The 15,776-nt window shown below is 41.3% G+C and overlaps 1 protein-coding gene across 2 annotated transcripts in view; it reads right to left on the reverse strand.

Annotated features, from left to right (window-relative positions):
- Window positions 1-8,975: 8,975 nt before the first annotated feature.
- Window positions 8,976-15,776, reverse strand: part of DTX2 (deltex E3 ubiquitin ligase 2) — a 114,668-nt gene continuing 107,867 nt past the window's right edge. For both annotated transcript variants that reach the window (XM_073615200.1, XM_073615199.1), the window contains 2 exons: window positions 14,319-14,408; window positions 8,976-9,351 (listed from right to left, as the gene is read on the reverse strand). In XM_073615200.1, the coding sequence (XP_073471301.1) occupies window positions 9,127-9,351; window positions 14,319-14,408 (315 nt within the window). In that variant the 3' untranslated portion in view covers window positions 8,976-9,126. The remainder of the gene's footprint in view (window positions 9,352-14,318; window positions 14,409-15,776) is intronic.

Raw genomic sequence — 15,776 nt, forward strand, 5'->3', positions numbered from 1 at the left:
ATTTATCATTTTGTTCCCACAAATAGAGCTTTCCTTTAGTGGTATTTGATCACCTCTGCGGTTTTTATTTTTTGTGCAACAAATAAAAAAAGACCGAAAATTTTGAAAAAAAACTTCTTTGTTTCTGTTAAAATTTTTTGTAAATAAGTACATTTTCTTCTTCAATGACGGGTACTGATACGGCGGCACCGATGAGGTGGCACCAATGAGGTGGCACTGATAGACACCGATAGGTGGCACTGGTATGCGGCACTGATGGGCACTCATAGGTGGCACTGATGGGCACTCATTGGCGGCACTGATGGGCACTCGTGGGTGGCACTGATGGGTACTTATGGGTGGCACTGATGACACTGATTGGTGGCATTGCTGGGCATAACTGAAACATAATGGTGCCAATCAGTGCCCATTTGTGGGCACTGATTGGCACAGATTGGGCACATGTGGATGGCCATGGGGTACATACCTGGCCATCCGCATGTTGCCCCTTCCCTGGTGGTCTTAGTGGCGATCCCTGGTGGTCCAGTGTGGTGATCTGAGGGGGGGCTGCGCTGATGAACAATCAGCGCAGACCCCCCCTGTCAGGAGAGCCGCCGATCGGCTCTCCTCTACTCGCGGCTCTTCCTATTGACATCGTGATCAGCCGTGATTGGACACGGCTGATCACGTGTTAAAGAGCCTCCACCGGAGGCTCTTTACCAAGATCGGTGTAGTGGTGTGTCAGGCTGACACACCGCCGCGATGCGCGCCCCGGTGGGCGTGCGGCGGCATATTATTCTGCTGGACATCATATGACACCCAGTCAGGATATCGGAACCACTTCCCGGACATCAATCCGCTATAGGCCGGGCGGGAAGTGGTTAAGCAAGTTTATTAACAGCGAAACAAAATCCATCCAAACATCAGCAAACATGATGGTACAAGTGAACCAAATGATAAAACACCTAACAAGCAATCTAACAGAAAGCCTAAGTAGAAAACGAACTGGATAAAATACATACAAAATGGGGAACGCAGATAAACAGGGTAATACCGGACATGCAAGGAAGGAGGCAGCCAAGACTAGGATAAGGAACAAGGGGAGCAGATACAGGGCAGCAGAGTACAGGGTGCAGGGCAAGCGCAAGGTCAGGAGAAGGGTCAGTATAAATTAACAAGCAGTATCTGGAAAGCAGTGCAAGACATTGAAGCACAAGGGAAATGTAGAGATGGAACTAAATACCCTCCCAGCGGCCATTATCAGGTGGAGACTGATTACTGTAATCCGCTGGCTGCTGGGAGACACCCACTGATGGACACTGGAACTACAACATTCCGCAGTGCCACCAGCAGGTGATCCAGGTCCCGACACCCGCCATCTGTACACAGTTTAGTTATTTAGTGTATGTAGGTTTTACTTTATGGTTTTCTTTGTTTAGGTTCACTGGGTTTTGTATTCTTTGGTGTGTTGGATAGTTGTTTGTATTATTGCTTTTGTCACTTGTGTTATCTTCATAATAAAACAACATTACTGTTAAGCAGTGTTTGAGCCTAGTGATCTCTGTGCAGGTTCATACATATCTGGTCAAGATTTTCACAGAATCCCAGCACAAGGTATCTTGGCATGAACATGTTTCCAAAGAACATTGTGCAAAATGAGAACCTTATGCTACAGTGCATCTCAAAAGCATTACAAATTTCTGCATAGACTCCGATAAGGTAACAATCAGCAGATTAATTATTAATAAAACAGTTATGTCAAAATTCTCATGAAGTGACACAGCCAGCATTGCCTGAATGACAACCTGAGCAAGTTCCCCACTAGTACTGTGGGAAAAGGAACAGTGCCTTACTGATATTTGAAATTGGCATAAGAGATTTATCCTCTGAAAAAGAAGAAGCTAAACCACCTGCAACCTTAGTCAGAAAATCTGGCAGCACCAATAAAATCATCCCAACTTGCCGCTTGTTGTATACCAGTGGTCATCAACCCTGTCTAACTGGCCAGGTTTTCAAAATAACTGAAATACATCACAGGTGATATCATTTGCTGCTCAGTGATTGCAGTATTCTAGTCTGCATCTCCCCAAGGTAATACATAAAACCTGGCCTGTTAGTGGGCCCTGAGGACAGGGTTGACGACCACTGTCGTATACGATTCGCGACAGTCGTATAGCCTAAAATAGCATCATGAGAAGAAATGCAAATCATACTTGTTCATGAGAAGCAAGAGCGGATTAAAGCTACAGATGAAAAGAGGATATCAGTCAAACAGCTCCCAGCTTGGAAATTTACAGAATGTAAAGGTATAAGCACATCAAAGGAAACAGGCTACATAAATTTGGATGGAGAAGAAGATATTCTACCTAACAATGGATAGTACAAATGAGCAGTGGGGTGCTTTTATACACTGCAACCACTACAAGTCCAGATAAAGGAGCTGCCATGTCATTGCTGTGCAAATGTGTAAGTAAACCCAGGCAAGGGGGCTGAAATGAAATTAAAAGAGTCAGGCAGTATCTAAAATAGACTCATGACATTATTAGGTTACATCTGTTAAACAATCGGGTACTCCATGTCTAATACTAATATGTCTTGTAAAGGAGATAACCTGTGATATGCTGTGTATACTTAAAAACAAACATTTACAAGCAGAGGGTTCAAGAATATTTTTTTAATGAGGTGTAAATAAAACGCATGTCTTACATAGTTACTCTTGTACAATAAAACATTTCTTTTTTTTTTACAATTAGCTTGTCAGATAACAGCTCAAAAAAATTATCAGAAAGAACTGATTGAAAAACATGTATTGCATTAACCTGCCTCCAGAATAAAATAATACATCTCAAAGTACCATATTTTGGAACTGTAAAGAAAATGTTAGGAGCACATACACACTTGCAACAGAGTGCCCTTACCATGCGGTATATTTCCCATGTAGCTATAGCAGTCATTGTTTGTATCTCACGTCTAATTAGCTTTCAATCAAGACATTTATTTCTTTTTTTTTTCACACATTAATCTGATACTGCGTATATGTTTAGAATTGCAGACCACAATAAAAATAAGTACAGACGGGTCCAAGGTGCAGTCTACCATTCTGGCCATATGAAGGTGCACTGAGCAGGCACTCCTCTTTGAAAGACATTTAGATGTAGTGAGGGAAGTGAAGACCAATGGTCAGAGCGTGGCTATTATGGCTCTACAATCTCATGAATGAGGTCTATCCATTTTATTTTTGTCTTTTGTTTAGGTGCTGTTACATGCAAATCATATATGTCTGATTGAAAAAGTAAGCTTAAAGACAAGTGGGAGGAAAACCAAGCCATTAGGTATATTAGCCTCCAAAAAATAAGAAAATATTTAAGAGAATCCCCATCCAAGTGTTTTCAGTATTGCTGTAAGGAAAAACAAACACATGCATAAGGCCCCTTTCACACGAGCAGACCAACCGAGTCCGCCTGCCAGTTTTTTTAGATGGACCCGATCGGACCCTCCATTTTTCTCTATGGAGCCGCTCGGGGAAAAAGGACCTGTGTCCATTTACAACTGCCGAAATACAGTCCAATTTTATGTCGGCACGCTAAAAAACAGATGGATGGGGATCTGGTCCCCATCCATCTAGTTTATCAGATCAGATGGCAGTCGAGTATAAACGGACACGCGGTCTTTACATTCAACTGCCTATAGAGGAGTGCGGGCTGTGTTCACTCTGCATAAGCGGAGTAGATGCCGACCTGTCATCTACCTGCTCAGTGGGGATCAGCAGACTCCCTGCTGAACAGGCGGACTCCGCCCCATGTGAACGGGTCCTAAATGGTGGACTCCCAAGAAAGGCTCTCCACGTTTGTTAGTGTTACAGTACATTTTGCTTTGGATGCTTGCTCCTTTTCTTCATTTTTTTAAGTTAGCTGAGGGAGAGAAACCCCACTGAACACAATGGGAGGCTGACATCTCCCGCAGGTAATCACAGCCAATCGCATGTAATAACAAAATGGAGCATTTACCTGTGACTGAGCAGCCCTGGAGGCCAAGTGTCTGCATTCAGGGCCGATCGGTCGTAGGTAATCGCTGCTGGAGCAATTACATGCGAGCGGTCACCAATAGCTGTGGGAGCGGTCAACCTTCCGTTGCTTTCAATGAAGCTTCCTGCCCAACGCTAATCGCAGGGAAACCCCACTGGGTCTTCCGCATCTAAATCGCAAAGGGCCCCATTTACAAGGCCTCATAGTCATGCTTTCCAAAACCAATTAAAACTGGGTCAGGCCTCTAAAATGTTTCTCAAGGCATTTTTTATTAAAATAATAAACATGTTATACTCACCTGTGCTGCGCAATAGTATTGCACAGAGCAGCCCTGAACCTTCTCTTCTGGGGTCCTCTGCCGGTGATCTTGGCTCCAGCTCTCGTGTTTGCCCCTATAGCAAACCCCTTGCTATGGAGGCAGACGTGTGGGCTTGCTCCTGAGCCGGGCTGTGTGCACCCATAGAAACACACAGCAAGGTTTGGCTCCACCCCTGTTCTCTGCTCACAGGATCCGATTGACTGAAGCAGGCACCAATGACTCCTGTTGCTTGCCTGATCCTCCTGTGAAAAGAGAAAGACAGGGGAGAAGACCTGCAGATGGGCACGACGCTGGATTGATACAGGACTCAGGTAAGTGGCAAACATTTTTTACTTTAATACAGGGAATGCATTATGCTAAAAAAACGTTTTAGCTTTAGAACCACTTTAAACAGAACAGACAGGGTAGGGAAGAGTCGGTGCTCCGCTTCAGCTGTGTGTACTTCAGCTTGAGATACTAAGTTCTATAAACGAGACATTTTAGCACAGGAAGTGGGAGAAAAGGAGACTAAAGTTCCAACTGTATGCTTTAAAAAGAAATATATATTTTATATATTACCTGTCAATTTTTTAAAAATATATTAAAAAGAAAAAAAAGCTTGGACCTTTAAGTGGTTGTAAAGGCAGGTGTTTTTTTATCTTAATGCATTAAGATAAAAAGCCTTCTGTGTGCAGCAGCCCCCCTCATACTTACCTGAGGTCCATCTAGATGCAGGAGTGTCTCCGATGCCAGGGACTCCCCTCCTCATTGGCTGAGACAGCAGTGTGGCGCCATTGGCTCCCACTGCTGTCAAAGTCAGTCAGCCAATGAGGAGAAAAGGGGCGGGGCAGGAGAGCGGCTGTTTCTGAATGGACATAGGGAGCTGTGGCTCGTGTGCTCTCATAGCAAGCTGCTTGCTGTGGAGGCACGCAACAGGAGGGAGGGGCCAGGAGCACCAAAGAGGGACCTGTGAAGAGGAGGATCTGGGCTGCTCTGTGCAAATCCACTGCAACAGAGCAGGTAATTAAAACATGTTTATTATTTTTAACTAAAATAAAAAAAAAAACAGACTTTACACTAACTTTAATAAAAAATATATACTACTTTTTTTATACATGTGGGTTTTTACCAGAACTAATGTAGCCCCTTAAAGCCTATAACATCCTATACAATTCAGCATCCTGTTTCAGTGAAGATTTACTAAAAGCTTGTTCTGCAGCTTCCAGGTTTTGTTAGTTTATCAGGCACCCGGGTTCCTAGATCAATCTATCCCCATGCAGCTCATTCTGTTTACAGGGTGGAGTACCACCCTAGAGCTAGGGAGTGTTCTGAGGTCACGGTATGCAGAACCTTCCCTCCCTTGCAACAATACTACATTGAAAATTATGGATGCAGAACACTAACCCATAATAAAGCGTTTATATAAAATTTTATTGACAGTGTGCTCCACTGTCCACACAAGAGTGGATGAACATAGCAGAGTGTGCATGTGTTTTAAGATGTACTCCTTTACTTTCTGGGCAAAATGTACAGTAATTCAACTCTTTCCAGCATATGTTAGCCATTTACAATTTAGGTGCCTCTTGTATCCTGATAGCATTAGGAAGAACACAGGAAACATTAAAGGCTCTTGCACTTAAACAGTGATGATATGAATAGCCAGAATAGACAACCACATTGAGTCATATTATCAGTGTTCAAGGCACAATCATACATTTAGAATGACATATCAACAAAATGCAGCAATGTACAAAGCAGGAATGGAAAAAAAACATTTTTCAAATACATTTTAAAGTTTTCCTTAAGAAATTAGCTATCTGCATAAAATATTTTTTTATTACGGTAATTAGAATATACTTCATCATGAAAAATGCTGCTGGTAAAGCAACAAATGAAGTAAAAAGTTTTTATACTCATCTTTTCTCATAGAATATGTTTTGAACCTCAAACAATTAAATGCTAATATTAAAAACGGGAATTTTGCTAACTGTGACATATAATGTAAGTTTATTTGAAGTACAAAAATAAAATGGGTAAGAAGATGGAAGATCAACAGTCAACCTTTTTTATTGAACTATGCCAGAGGAAGCCACTCAGTAGAAAGGAAGGAAGCAAACGTCTTTGCTTAATAATAGGGATGAGCTCAGACTTGTTTGGATCCTTGTATGAAACCACGTGAGCTATCCCACTGGGAAGCTGTCACCCTGCCCCACCAATCATAAGTGGCAGAGGCATTCCCCACCCCTCAGACACAGGTATACAAGGGATGTATATATAAGTGTGGCAGAAGGGCGGGGCATGCCTCAGCCACATATGATTGGCGAGGCACAGCGACAGCTTCCCGGTGGGATAGCTCAGGCGGGTTCAGACTAGGATCCAAACTCACCGGAGCTCCCCCTACTTAATAACACGATGCAAAAAACAATCTTGCACAGGACCCCATAGCAGTCAGTAGACAACCACTATTATTGTGCATTAAACGGAGAAAGGCTGATAACTAATTGGTTGGCAGGAGATACAGTACTTTATTTCTGTTTCTATTGATTCAATGAAAGGCTTAGATATGAAAAAGTGTTAACAAGAACAGAACTTATTGCCCATAGACACCAATCGTAGGTTTGCACTGCAGATATGACAGCTGGAAGCTAAATGGTTACTAGTGGCAACAATAAATGTTTTTGTTAGCAGGGTTTCATCCATAAGCCTCTGAGAGATATTCATCAAAGTCAAGTTACCCATAGACATCAGGTAATGGTTCCCTAATCTGATAGTTTTCAGCCATATTGGAAGATGAATGTCAATGAAGCACTCTGGGACAGTCCCTTATAACGGTTCCCTCTGGATAAAGCTGTCAGATACATTAGAAAAGGTTGTATGACTGCTACTGTTTTCCTTGGGATTGGGACTAGACTTTCCTGCAATATCAAGTCTCCTCTGCTCTTTACCTTTGCTGAAACAGAAATGTTCATTCTAAACCGTACATTCCTGTTTAGATCAGAAGCTGTGCCTGCTCATAACATATGAGGTTTGAAATATGCATGCATGTCCATCCATTTCCCTATCACACTGGCCAGCAAGTGTGACATTTCTGTTCTTTTGTATATTTTGATGCATTTTGTAAATAACAAAATTGTGTTTTTCAGCATCTGCCAATTTCAGAAAAGTCCACCTCTAGGGCTCTAGATGGTTTTTGAAGGTCAGTACCATAGAAATATTTAAAAAATAAATGTGTATAATTTTGCTGTTGTGAAACATAAGAATCCCCCTTATCCACTGCTGCTGCAGTGCCTGGCAGTATTTTCTTGCTTTTGTAAAACGCACAGCCTTCTGTCTTTGCCATGGTGAACTGATGCAGTACATAGGCTGTATGTTGACAATCCCTTTACAACAGCTAAGAATCAAGGAAGAGGGTCAAACTGCATTGTGTGTAATAGCAATATGGCGATCAGAAACAACAGCAGCAGAACCGTCTTATATTTGATTCAGTTCCAAAAGGCCTAAAATTTTAAAGCTCTTCAGGCAAATTTGCTGTAACTTCTATCTTTCCCACCCACCCCCTTCAAACCCATTCACATTTTTTGAAACCCTTGCCAAGCTTTATTTTTACTCACCTCACAGCACCTTTTCCAGGAGTAAAGACTAGTGATCCAGTTACCACTCCTGAAGTCTTCAGAAAAGCTGTGGGGTACCCACCAATGGACAAGTGTCCACATCACCAAACACCAACATGGTACTCCAAAGAAGGATCCTAGCACTCTACAGTTGAGAAAAGAGAGAGAAAAAAAAAAAAAAAGACTAGGGACCTGGCCCATCACTTGACCAAAGATTCAGGAGAATTTTTAGGGCATTTAGATTTTCTAAAGATTTTTTTTTTTTTTTTGATCAATGAGACACTTTGCTTCTGCTCTTCTTTGATGTTATTTTGGGGATGCAGAGCCAGGCTAAAAGGCAATAGCCAAGTTCATAAGTATTCTGCAATCCTGATGTGAACATCCAGCAAAATGAACTTTCTGCTGCCAACCTCCACACATTGCAGCTCGGACTGCGGTAGTCTGCCTAACTTATTGGGTCTGTTAAAAAGATAGTACAAACAGGATTATGTGCTACGTACAGTAACCCCTAGCCATTAAGTTCACTTAACTGGAGTCTGATCTCTGAAAAGACCATACTGATAAATTGCTGTTGGCTAGAGAACTTGCATATTGCTTTTTTGTCTTAATCAGTAGGTCCTTTTGTGTATGTCCCCAATCAATTATTGTAAAAGTCAGACAGCAATACTGTGTGCAGGCAAGGACAAAGACTGGGGTAAACCTGCTTGATCTTGGACATTTGCAGAAGGGATTCAAATTGCTTCAAACAGGCTGCCCCCATTACCCTGCACCACCAAAACGAACAGATCTTTTCGAGTGTAGGTCATCTGTAGAACACATCTCACAATAATGAACACATGTTGGGAAAGACTAGATGGAACACTTATAATGGTTGGCCCCTGTCCTGCAGGGTTGGTATTATGCTTGCATGCTAGTCTTGTATAAACCAAATATTTCCCCAGCATTTTTGTAAACCCCTAATAGATACGTATTGCTTACCAAAATATATATCTATATATATATATATCTATATATCTATATATATATATCTATATATATATATAGATATATAGATATATAGATATATATATATATATATATAGATATATATATATATATATATCTATATATATATAGATAATGCAAATTTAAACCATAACTTTAAGGCATTGTGTAAATGAACTGAACGCCACCCCCAACAAAATCACAAGTAGGCAGCCAGCTAGAAAGTCTTTTACATGTTTAAGCAGTCTTCTGACACTCCCTGAGCGGCAAGCTCAGCAAGAACATTGTCCAGGTAGTTTGCGTCAGGGTAACCGTGTCCAGTTATGTTCGAGGTCATTTCCGTCTTGTGATGGATTTCATTCCACACCACAGTGTCAGATTCACCCGTTGTGCTTGAAACGCCAATGGTGAATATCAATCGCCTGGCCCAGGCCACCTTTAGAAGCTCTAGTACCTAAACAAAAAAAAAAAAAAAGTGACGTGTAATGCGTTAACAAAAGTTACATTTTTACAAACTGACTAGTTGCTATAGTACTGCGAGTCTTTCATGAATCTTTTAGGGATTTCTCATGTAGGGCAGACATATGAGACTAATTCAGCTAAAATTGATATTTTTGTTTTGCACACCAGACACATTTTACTGAACAAATACACAATACAATATTTTCACCAATGTAAAGTGGTTGTAAAGGCAGAAGGTTTTTTTTATCTTTATGCATTCTATGCATGAAGATAAAAAGCCTTCTGTGTGCATCAGCCCCCCCAATACTTACCTGAGTCCATCTAGATCCTGTGATGTTGCAGGTGTGTCTCCGCTGCCCGAGAGTCCCCTCCTCATTGGTTGAGACAGCAGCATGGCGTCATTGGCTCCCACTGCTATCAAAGTCAGAAAGCCAAGGGGAAGAGAGAGGGGGCGGGGCCAAAGATCCGCATCTGAATGGACAAACAAAGCTGTGACTCGGCTCGGGTGCTCCCATAGCACGTTGCTTGCTGTGGGGGCACTCAACAGGAGGGAGGGGCCAGGAGCAACAAAGAAGGACCTCAGAAGAGGAGGATCCAGGCTTCTCTGTACAAAACCACCGCACAGAACAGGTAAGTATAACATGTTTTATAGTGTTAGTATCATTTTAAATATTTTTATTAGTTAGTTTTATTAGTGTTGCTTTTTTGTTCTATTGTACTTTTATTATTCTGTATTTAATAACATTTAAATCCTTTGCAAACAGTGTGGCTATTTGCTGTTCAGCAGAATTTGTCTAGTGTGCAGTATATGGTATTCTTTGTCCATAACACAATGCAGTACAGTTACACTAGATACCATTTGATATTTCTTATTTGTGCAATTGCTGACAAGCTGTTTCAGACGCTTTTTTTTTTTTTTTTTAAATCAGACTCCGGTGGCAGAAAAGTTCCAGAATTCCCTGTTGACATTACAAAGACAAATGATGTTACACTCCTCTAATGGATTCTCCATAAACAAGTAAACGAGAACTCAAGCTACATGAAAGTGACACCTGCTATAAACACTACTGAGTATTAATTAAACTGCCCGCTGAAATCTTGGAGAGATTTAAGTGGCTAACGAGTGATTCCCATTTATGATCAGCTAAAAGTATCTAGTGAAACTGATATTTAATATCAATCATCTATTCCCTTATAAGAACCTTACACAGTCACTTTTAGCTGCTTTGTAAAGTCTCAGAAACGTTTTTAAATTCTATGTAAAAAAATGGCAACTTGAAGAATAATGCCACGTACAGACGATCGGAATTTCCAACAAATGTTCGATGTGAGCTTATTGTTGAAAATTCCGACCGTGTGTAGGCTCCATCGGACATTTTTTGTCGGAGTTTCCGCCAAACAAAATTTGAGAGCTGGTTCTCAAATTTTCCGACATTAAAATCCGTTGTCGTAAATTCCAAGTGTGTGTAGACAATTCCAACGCACAAAAGTCCACACATGCTCGGAATCAAGCAGATGAGCCGTACTGGCTATTGAACTTCATTTTTCTCGGCTCGTCGTATGTGTTGTACGTCACCGCGTTCTTGACGTTCGGAATTTCCGACAACATTTGTGTGACCATGTGTATGCAAGACAAGTTTGAGCCAACATCCGTCAGAAAAAAATCCACGGTTTTGTTGTCGGAATGTCCGATCGTGTGTACGCGGCATAAGTGTTTTTAAGTTATTTAACTGGTAAATGCTAATCGATAAGTCACTTTTCTGCTACAGTTCTATCAAATTATGCAGTGTTTTCAAGCAGCCAGTAAGTGGCGTCGTTTATTCAAACTAGCTAAACAAAAACAGTTAAACAGATCCAATTTAAGCACTCTAAAGACAAATTCCAATAAGCTTTATTTATTTACTGGTCACACAATATAACCTCATAGCAGTTATAGAAAAACACCACATCTCTTAGTGAAATTAAGCAGTACATATAGGTTGCTACTCCTTCCCACTATGACTGCTAAGAAGGCCAAAATCAGAAAAAAAAGTGCCGTGCTAACATGATGCAATGACTTCACAATTTTGTTCTATATGTGCACATTTGCATTCAAAACGCTGCTCTAACAGCACCAGATATCAATGCCTACCTTGGCAAAACAGCTTAAAAAAAAACACTTAAAGAATATATAAAACCAACATTTCATTTATTGCTGCTATGTGCCTGCGGTGCTGTTTATATGCATCAAAACGTATCCTGTTCTCTTTGTATTGCTTCCTTTTTTCACCATTTCGCAAAAAAGAGCAATTTAAAAGTTACAAATATTTGTTATTTATTAACTCAGTACAGGTTAAGCTTTTATGTTTTAGTAGGAATTTTGTAAAATTTGCTGTGTTTTCATCTGCCAATAATGATTTTAGTGTATTTTTTGCAAATATATTGGTTTGATAAACATTTGCGCAAATACCGCAGGGTCTAAAAAATCTGTAGCACCTTCGTTTTTATCTACTAAACATGTGCTTTCAGAAAATATATGGTTTGGGGGGTCTTTCACAAACTCTGAAAGCTATAAGTGTAAAATAAAAAAGCAAAGGAAAAATTGCAAAAATGGTCTGACCACCTGAGTGTACAAAATGGAGCACAGGGCCTGGCAGCGAAAGGGTTAAAGTGTTGCTAAACCCAAAACGGTCAAATCTGTCTGTATATGTAGTAAAGCATGCCTGCTATACTCACTGTGGAACCTAAGGGGTTAATGCTTTGCATTGTGTATAAAGGCTGTTTGAGCCTCTCTCTCTGATCCTCCTCTTCTTCCACTGTTTTAAAAAAATAACCTGATATTTACAGAGCCAGGGGACGGGCTGCACATGCTCAGTTTGGTGTGTATTGCTAGAGAGTTTTTTTTTTCTTGGGAGAGTGCATGTGATCAGCACAGGGCCAATCAGCACTGTCCAGACATGTCCAGACAGAGGATATAGGGAGAATGAAAACTCCTCCTACAAGCTTTACTAGGAACTGATACAAGCCACAAGACTGCTATATACTGCTAAGAAAAGGTATTTATCAGTTTATATTTACTAAAATAATTTCATTACCATGTTCTGTGTACTGTGGGAGACCAGATATAGTAAATGCAGGTTCTGGGTTTACTAACACTTTAAGCCAGGGGTCTTCAAACTACGGCCCTCCAGTTGTTCAGGAACTACAATTCCCACCATGCCTAGTCATGTCTGTGAATGTCAGTGTTTTACAATGCCTCATGGGATGTGTAGTTCCGTAAAGGCTGGAGGGCTGTAGTTTGAGGATCCCTGGTTTAAGCCCAGGAAAATACTGGAAAGACGCAATGCAGCAGTGGTGGCTGCAACAAATTTAAACAGTGCTTAGCTGCCATACAAAACACACCAAACGCTCTTTAACAAAAAAGAGGCTGCAATCTATATGTGGGTTTGGACTTTTTGGAGTTGCATCAAATGCAGCTAGGGAAGAAGGAGGAAAAGTGAATAGTAACAATTTACTAATATGTGGCCTGTAGCAGTATAATAGGGCTCCTCAATGTGGCCAACTTGTGAGGTACTTAAAGTGGATGTAAACCCACTCTCATAATTTCTAAATTACTTCCATAGTGCTGATCTATAAGGATATAAGTGCCTCCTGCATGTATCCTTACCTGTCAAATATCTCCCCTTTAGCTGTTTGGAGCACTGCAAAACTACGGATTCTGTGGGCGTGTCTGTTGTCCAGGGCTCGGTGGGTGGAGTCGTGATATTAGTACACACCCCACCCACCTCTACACTTACCTTGGCCAGGCATCGATATTTCTTACACTGAACTTCTGCTGGTCTCGTGGATTATGCTCCGTGATCACCAACATCCAGTCAAAACCCAGGAAAGTCACCACATGACTTCAGCATGCCCAATCATGCTGAGGTGTGGAGCAGCCAATCCTGGGAGAGCTGGAGAAGAAAGGAGGGGGGGGGTGAAGTACACAGAATGCTTCTCTCACACTTGTGCATGAGATAAAGAAATCACCTGTCACTCACAGCAAGGGCGAAGAAATGGACACCTATTTCTCTGTGTGTCTGTTTTTATCTTACTGAAGAAGGATAAGAGGGAGGATTGCTCAGAACTGGATTAACTCTTCGTGGCAAGACTGGGCACAGATGACATGACATCCTCTGCTGTAACAGATATGAGTCTTAATAAAAAAAAAATATTTGGGGTTTATATCCACTTTAAGCAAGCCTAAACTAAGGGAGAAATTACCCTACCTCCCTCCAAATGGCGGTTTTAGTCGAACAGTGCTCAAACATCTAAAATACAGTAAAAGGTCTGAAGTGTGGCACAAGTGACTGGAAAACCATTGGAAAAAAACAGGTGCTCCTTCCCTGCCCATATATGATGTCACCAAACCTGTAAAAAAAAAGCCAGGAAGGCGAAGGAGAAGATTAGTAATGGTGGCTGCAGCACAAGAAATGGTGTCCACAAACCGCAAAAGTTACAAACCACTGCCATAGCTTGGGCCCAGAGTAACACTTTCTGCAGAATCCCCAGAATAATGAACTGATATGCAGAGTCCTGTGAGGACACTGGCAAAAAACTGAATTATGCTGGTAGAGGGCAGGGTTATCCTGTGCTGGCTAACATCTCTCCTGTAGATGGCAGTGTAACCCCAAAGGATTAGGACTTCCTGTGCTCATCAATTAATTAAATTGAAGTACTGTATATCTACCTGCACATTTGCTTTTAGTTCTATATGTTTTACAGGTCAGTCCAGTAAAGGAAAGTTAGAGCAAGTTACTAGTTCCAGTTATCAGTTATCGGTTTTGAATTCTGTGCATTAACGTTAATAAAGTGAAGGACAATATGCAGACAACATTTTTGGCTGAAAAACAAAACAAATATTATCAATATAAAAGAAAAAAAAAATACTTGAAAGTAAAAGCCTTGTATGTATGATTCAAACATGTTAATTTCACTTACCAATCTTCCTCTGTCATTGTCTGGAAGATAACAGTGGCGAGGAAAGCCCCGTGTTGAATAAGGCCTTCCTGGGTTTGGGTGTTCTGGACCCTGCAGAAAGATGATGTCACCAGATGTAAGACAGTCAAATTGTTTTATGACCATATCCATTTATCCACTGCAGACCACAGATCAGCCAGCGACCTAGACCTGGTGTGGGAGCCCATCTTTCATCAAACTGGCAGGCTTTGCAGTACTGCTTATGCTCCTAGTTTCCCTATAGATCTCACTGGAGAACAGTCTTCTTGCAAGCCCATGGAGAGACTGCTATAGTATTACAAATTATATAGAAATGCTGTGCGTCCTGTTGGATCTGTGAAAAACAGGAAGACTGCCTGGCAAATGTCGCAAACACCTGGTCCAAAATTACCAACTGATCTTTGATCTATACTGGGGTCTATTAAAGGTAGGCAAAAAATAAAATAAAAATAGGGGATATTAGTGTTCTATACAGGTATGTAGTTGCCATCAATTCAAATTTACATTTCCTACGGTCCAAAAGAAACAGTCCCACAGGGCTAGGTGAAGTCTCTGGAAAGGGCTCCCCATTCCCATCGCTGACCCCATATACTCGCCCTATTTGTGCTTTCTTGCAGCTACTTGCTCCTCTGCAGCTGCAAGGAATACCATTTGCAGTTATGGAGAAGCATGTGTCCTCTTATGACAGTGCCCTGGCCTAGCAGCCAATTGCTAAGCCTTAGCCCTATCACATGACCAGGAGTGTGGGGTCCCCAACACAGCCAATTTCAGCGCTGGCTGCAGTGATAGAGCTGCAAGGGAGCGCAGGTAAAGTGAGCATATGGGATTTGGGGAGGTCCCTGTTAAGAGAGTATATAAGAAAAAGAACCGCTGCTCTAGGTGTATGAAAATAAAGCTGGTAGGAATATCTCGTGGAGTGCCAGCCCCAGCCCGCCTCCATGGGAAACTTGGAAAGAAGAAAGAAATGGCTGCACATCCAGAACTTCCGATTGTCTTTGGTGTTATCTTTGTGAACACAATAAAAGACACCAAACTGTGGTCACGTAGATGCGTTTCACACATGCATCTCATTACCTAATGATTAAGCACAAGATGTATGTATGAAACGCGTCTACGTGACAACAGTTTGGTGTCTTTGGTGTTATCTTTGTGAACAAAATAAAAGGCAATCGGAAGTTCTGGATGTGCAGCCATTTCTTTCTTCTTTCCCTTTTAAGAGACACGGTCACCTTGGTCTGCAGAGGTGAGGTAACATGGTCTCTTTAACATACATTTATTTTACATCTATATTAAAGAAGAATAAAAAAAAAGCTGTTATGCTGAAAACAGGAGGCTTCTGACAAATTTGTCCATCAGCCAAACTGTGAAGACTGTTTTGGTGGATTCTGAGTCATTAAAGGATGGGTAGATGTCTTACAGTATGTCCAGCAACAGTATGGT

The sequence above is a fragment of the Aquarana catesbeiana genome, linkage group LG02, assembly GCF_042186555.1.
Source record: "Aquarana catesbeiana isolate 2022-GZ linkage group LG02, ASM4218655v1, whole genome shotgun sequence".
NCBI lineage: Eukaryota > Metazoa > Chordata > Amphibia > Anura > Ranidae > Aquarana > Aquarana catesbeiana.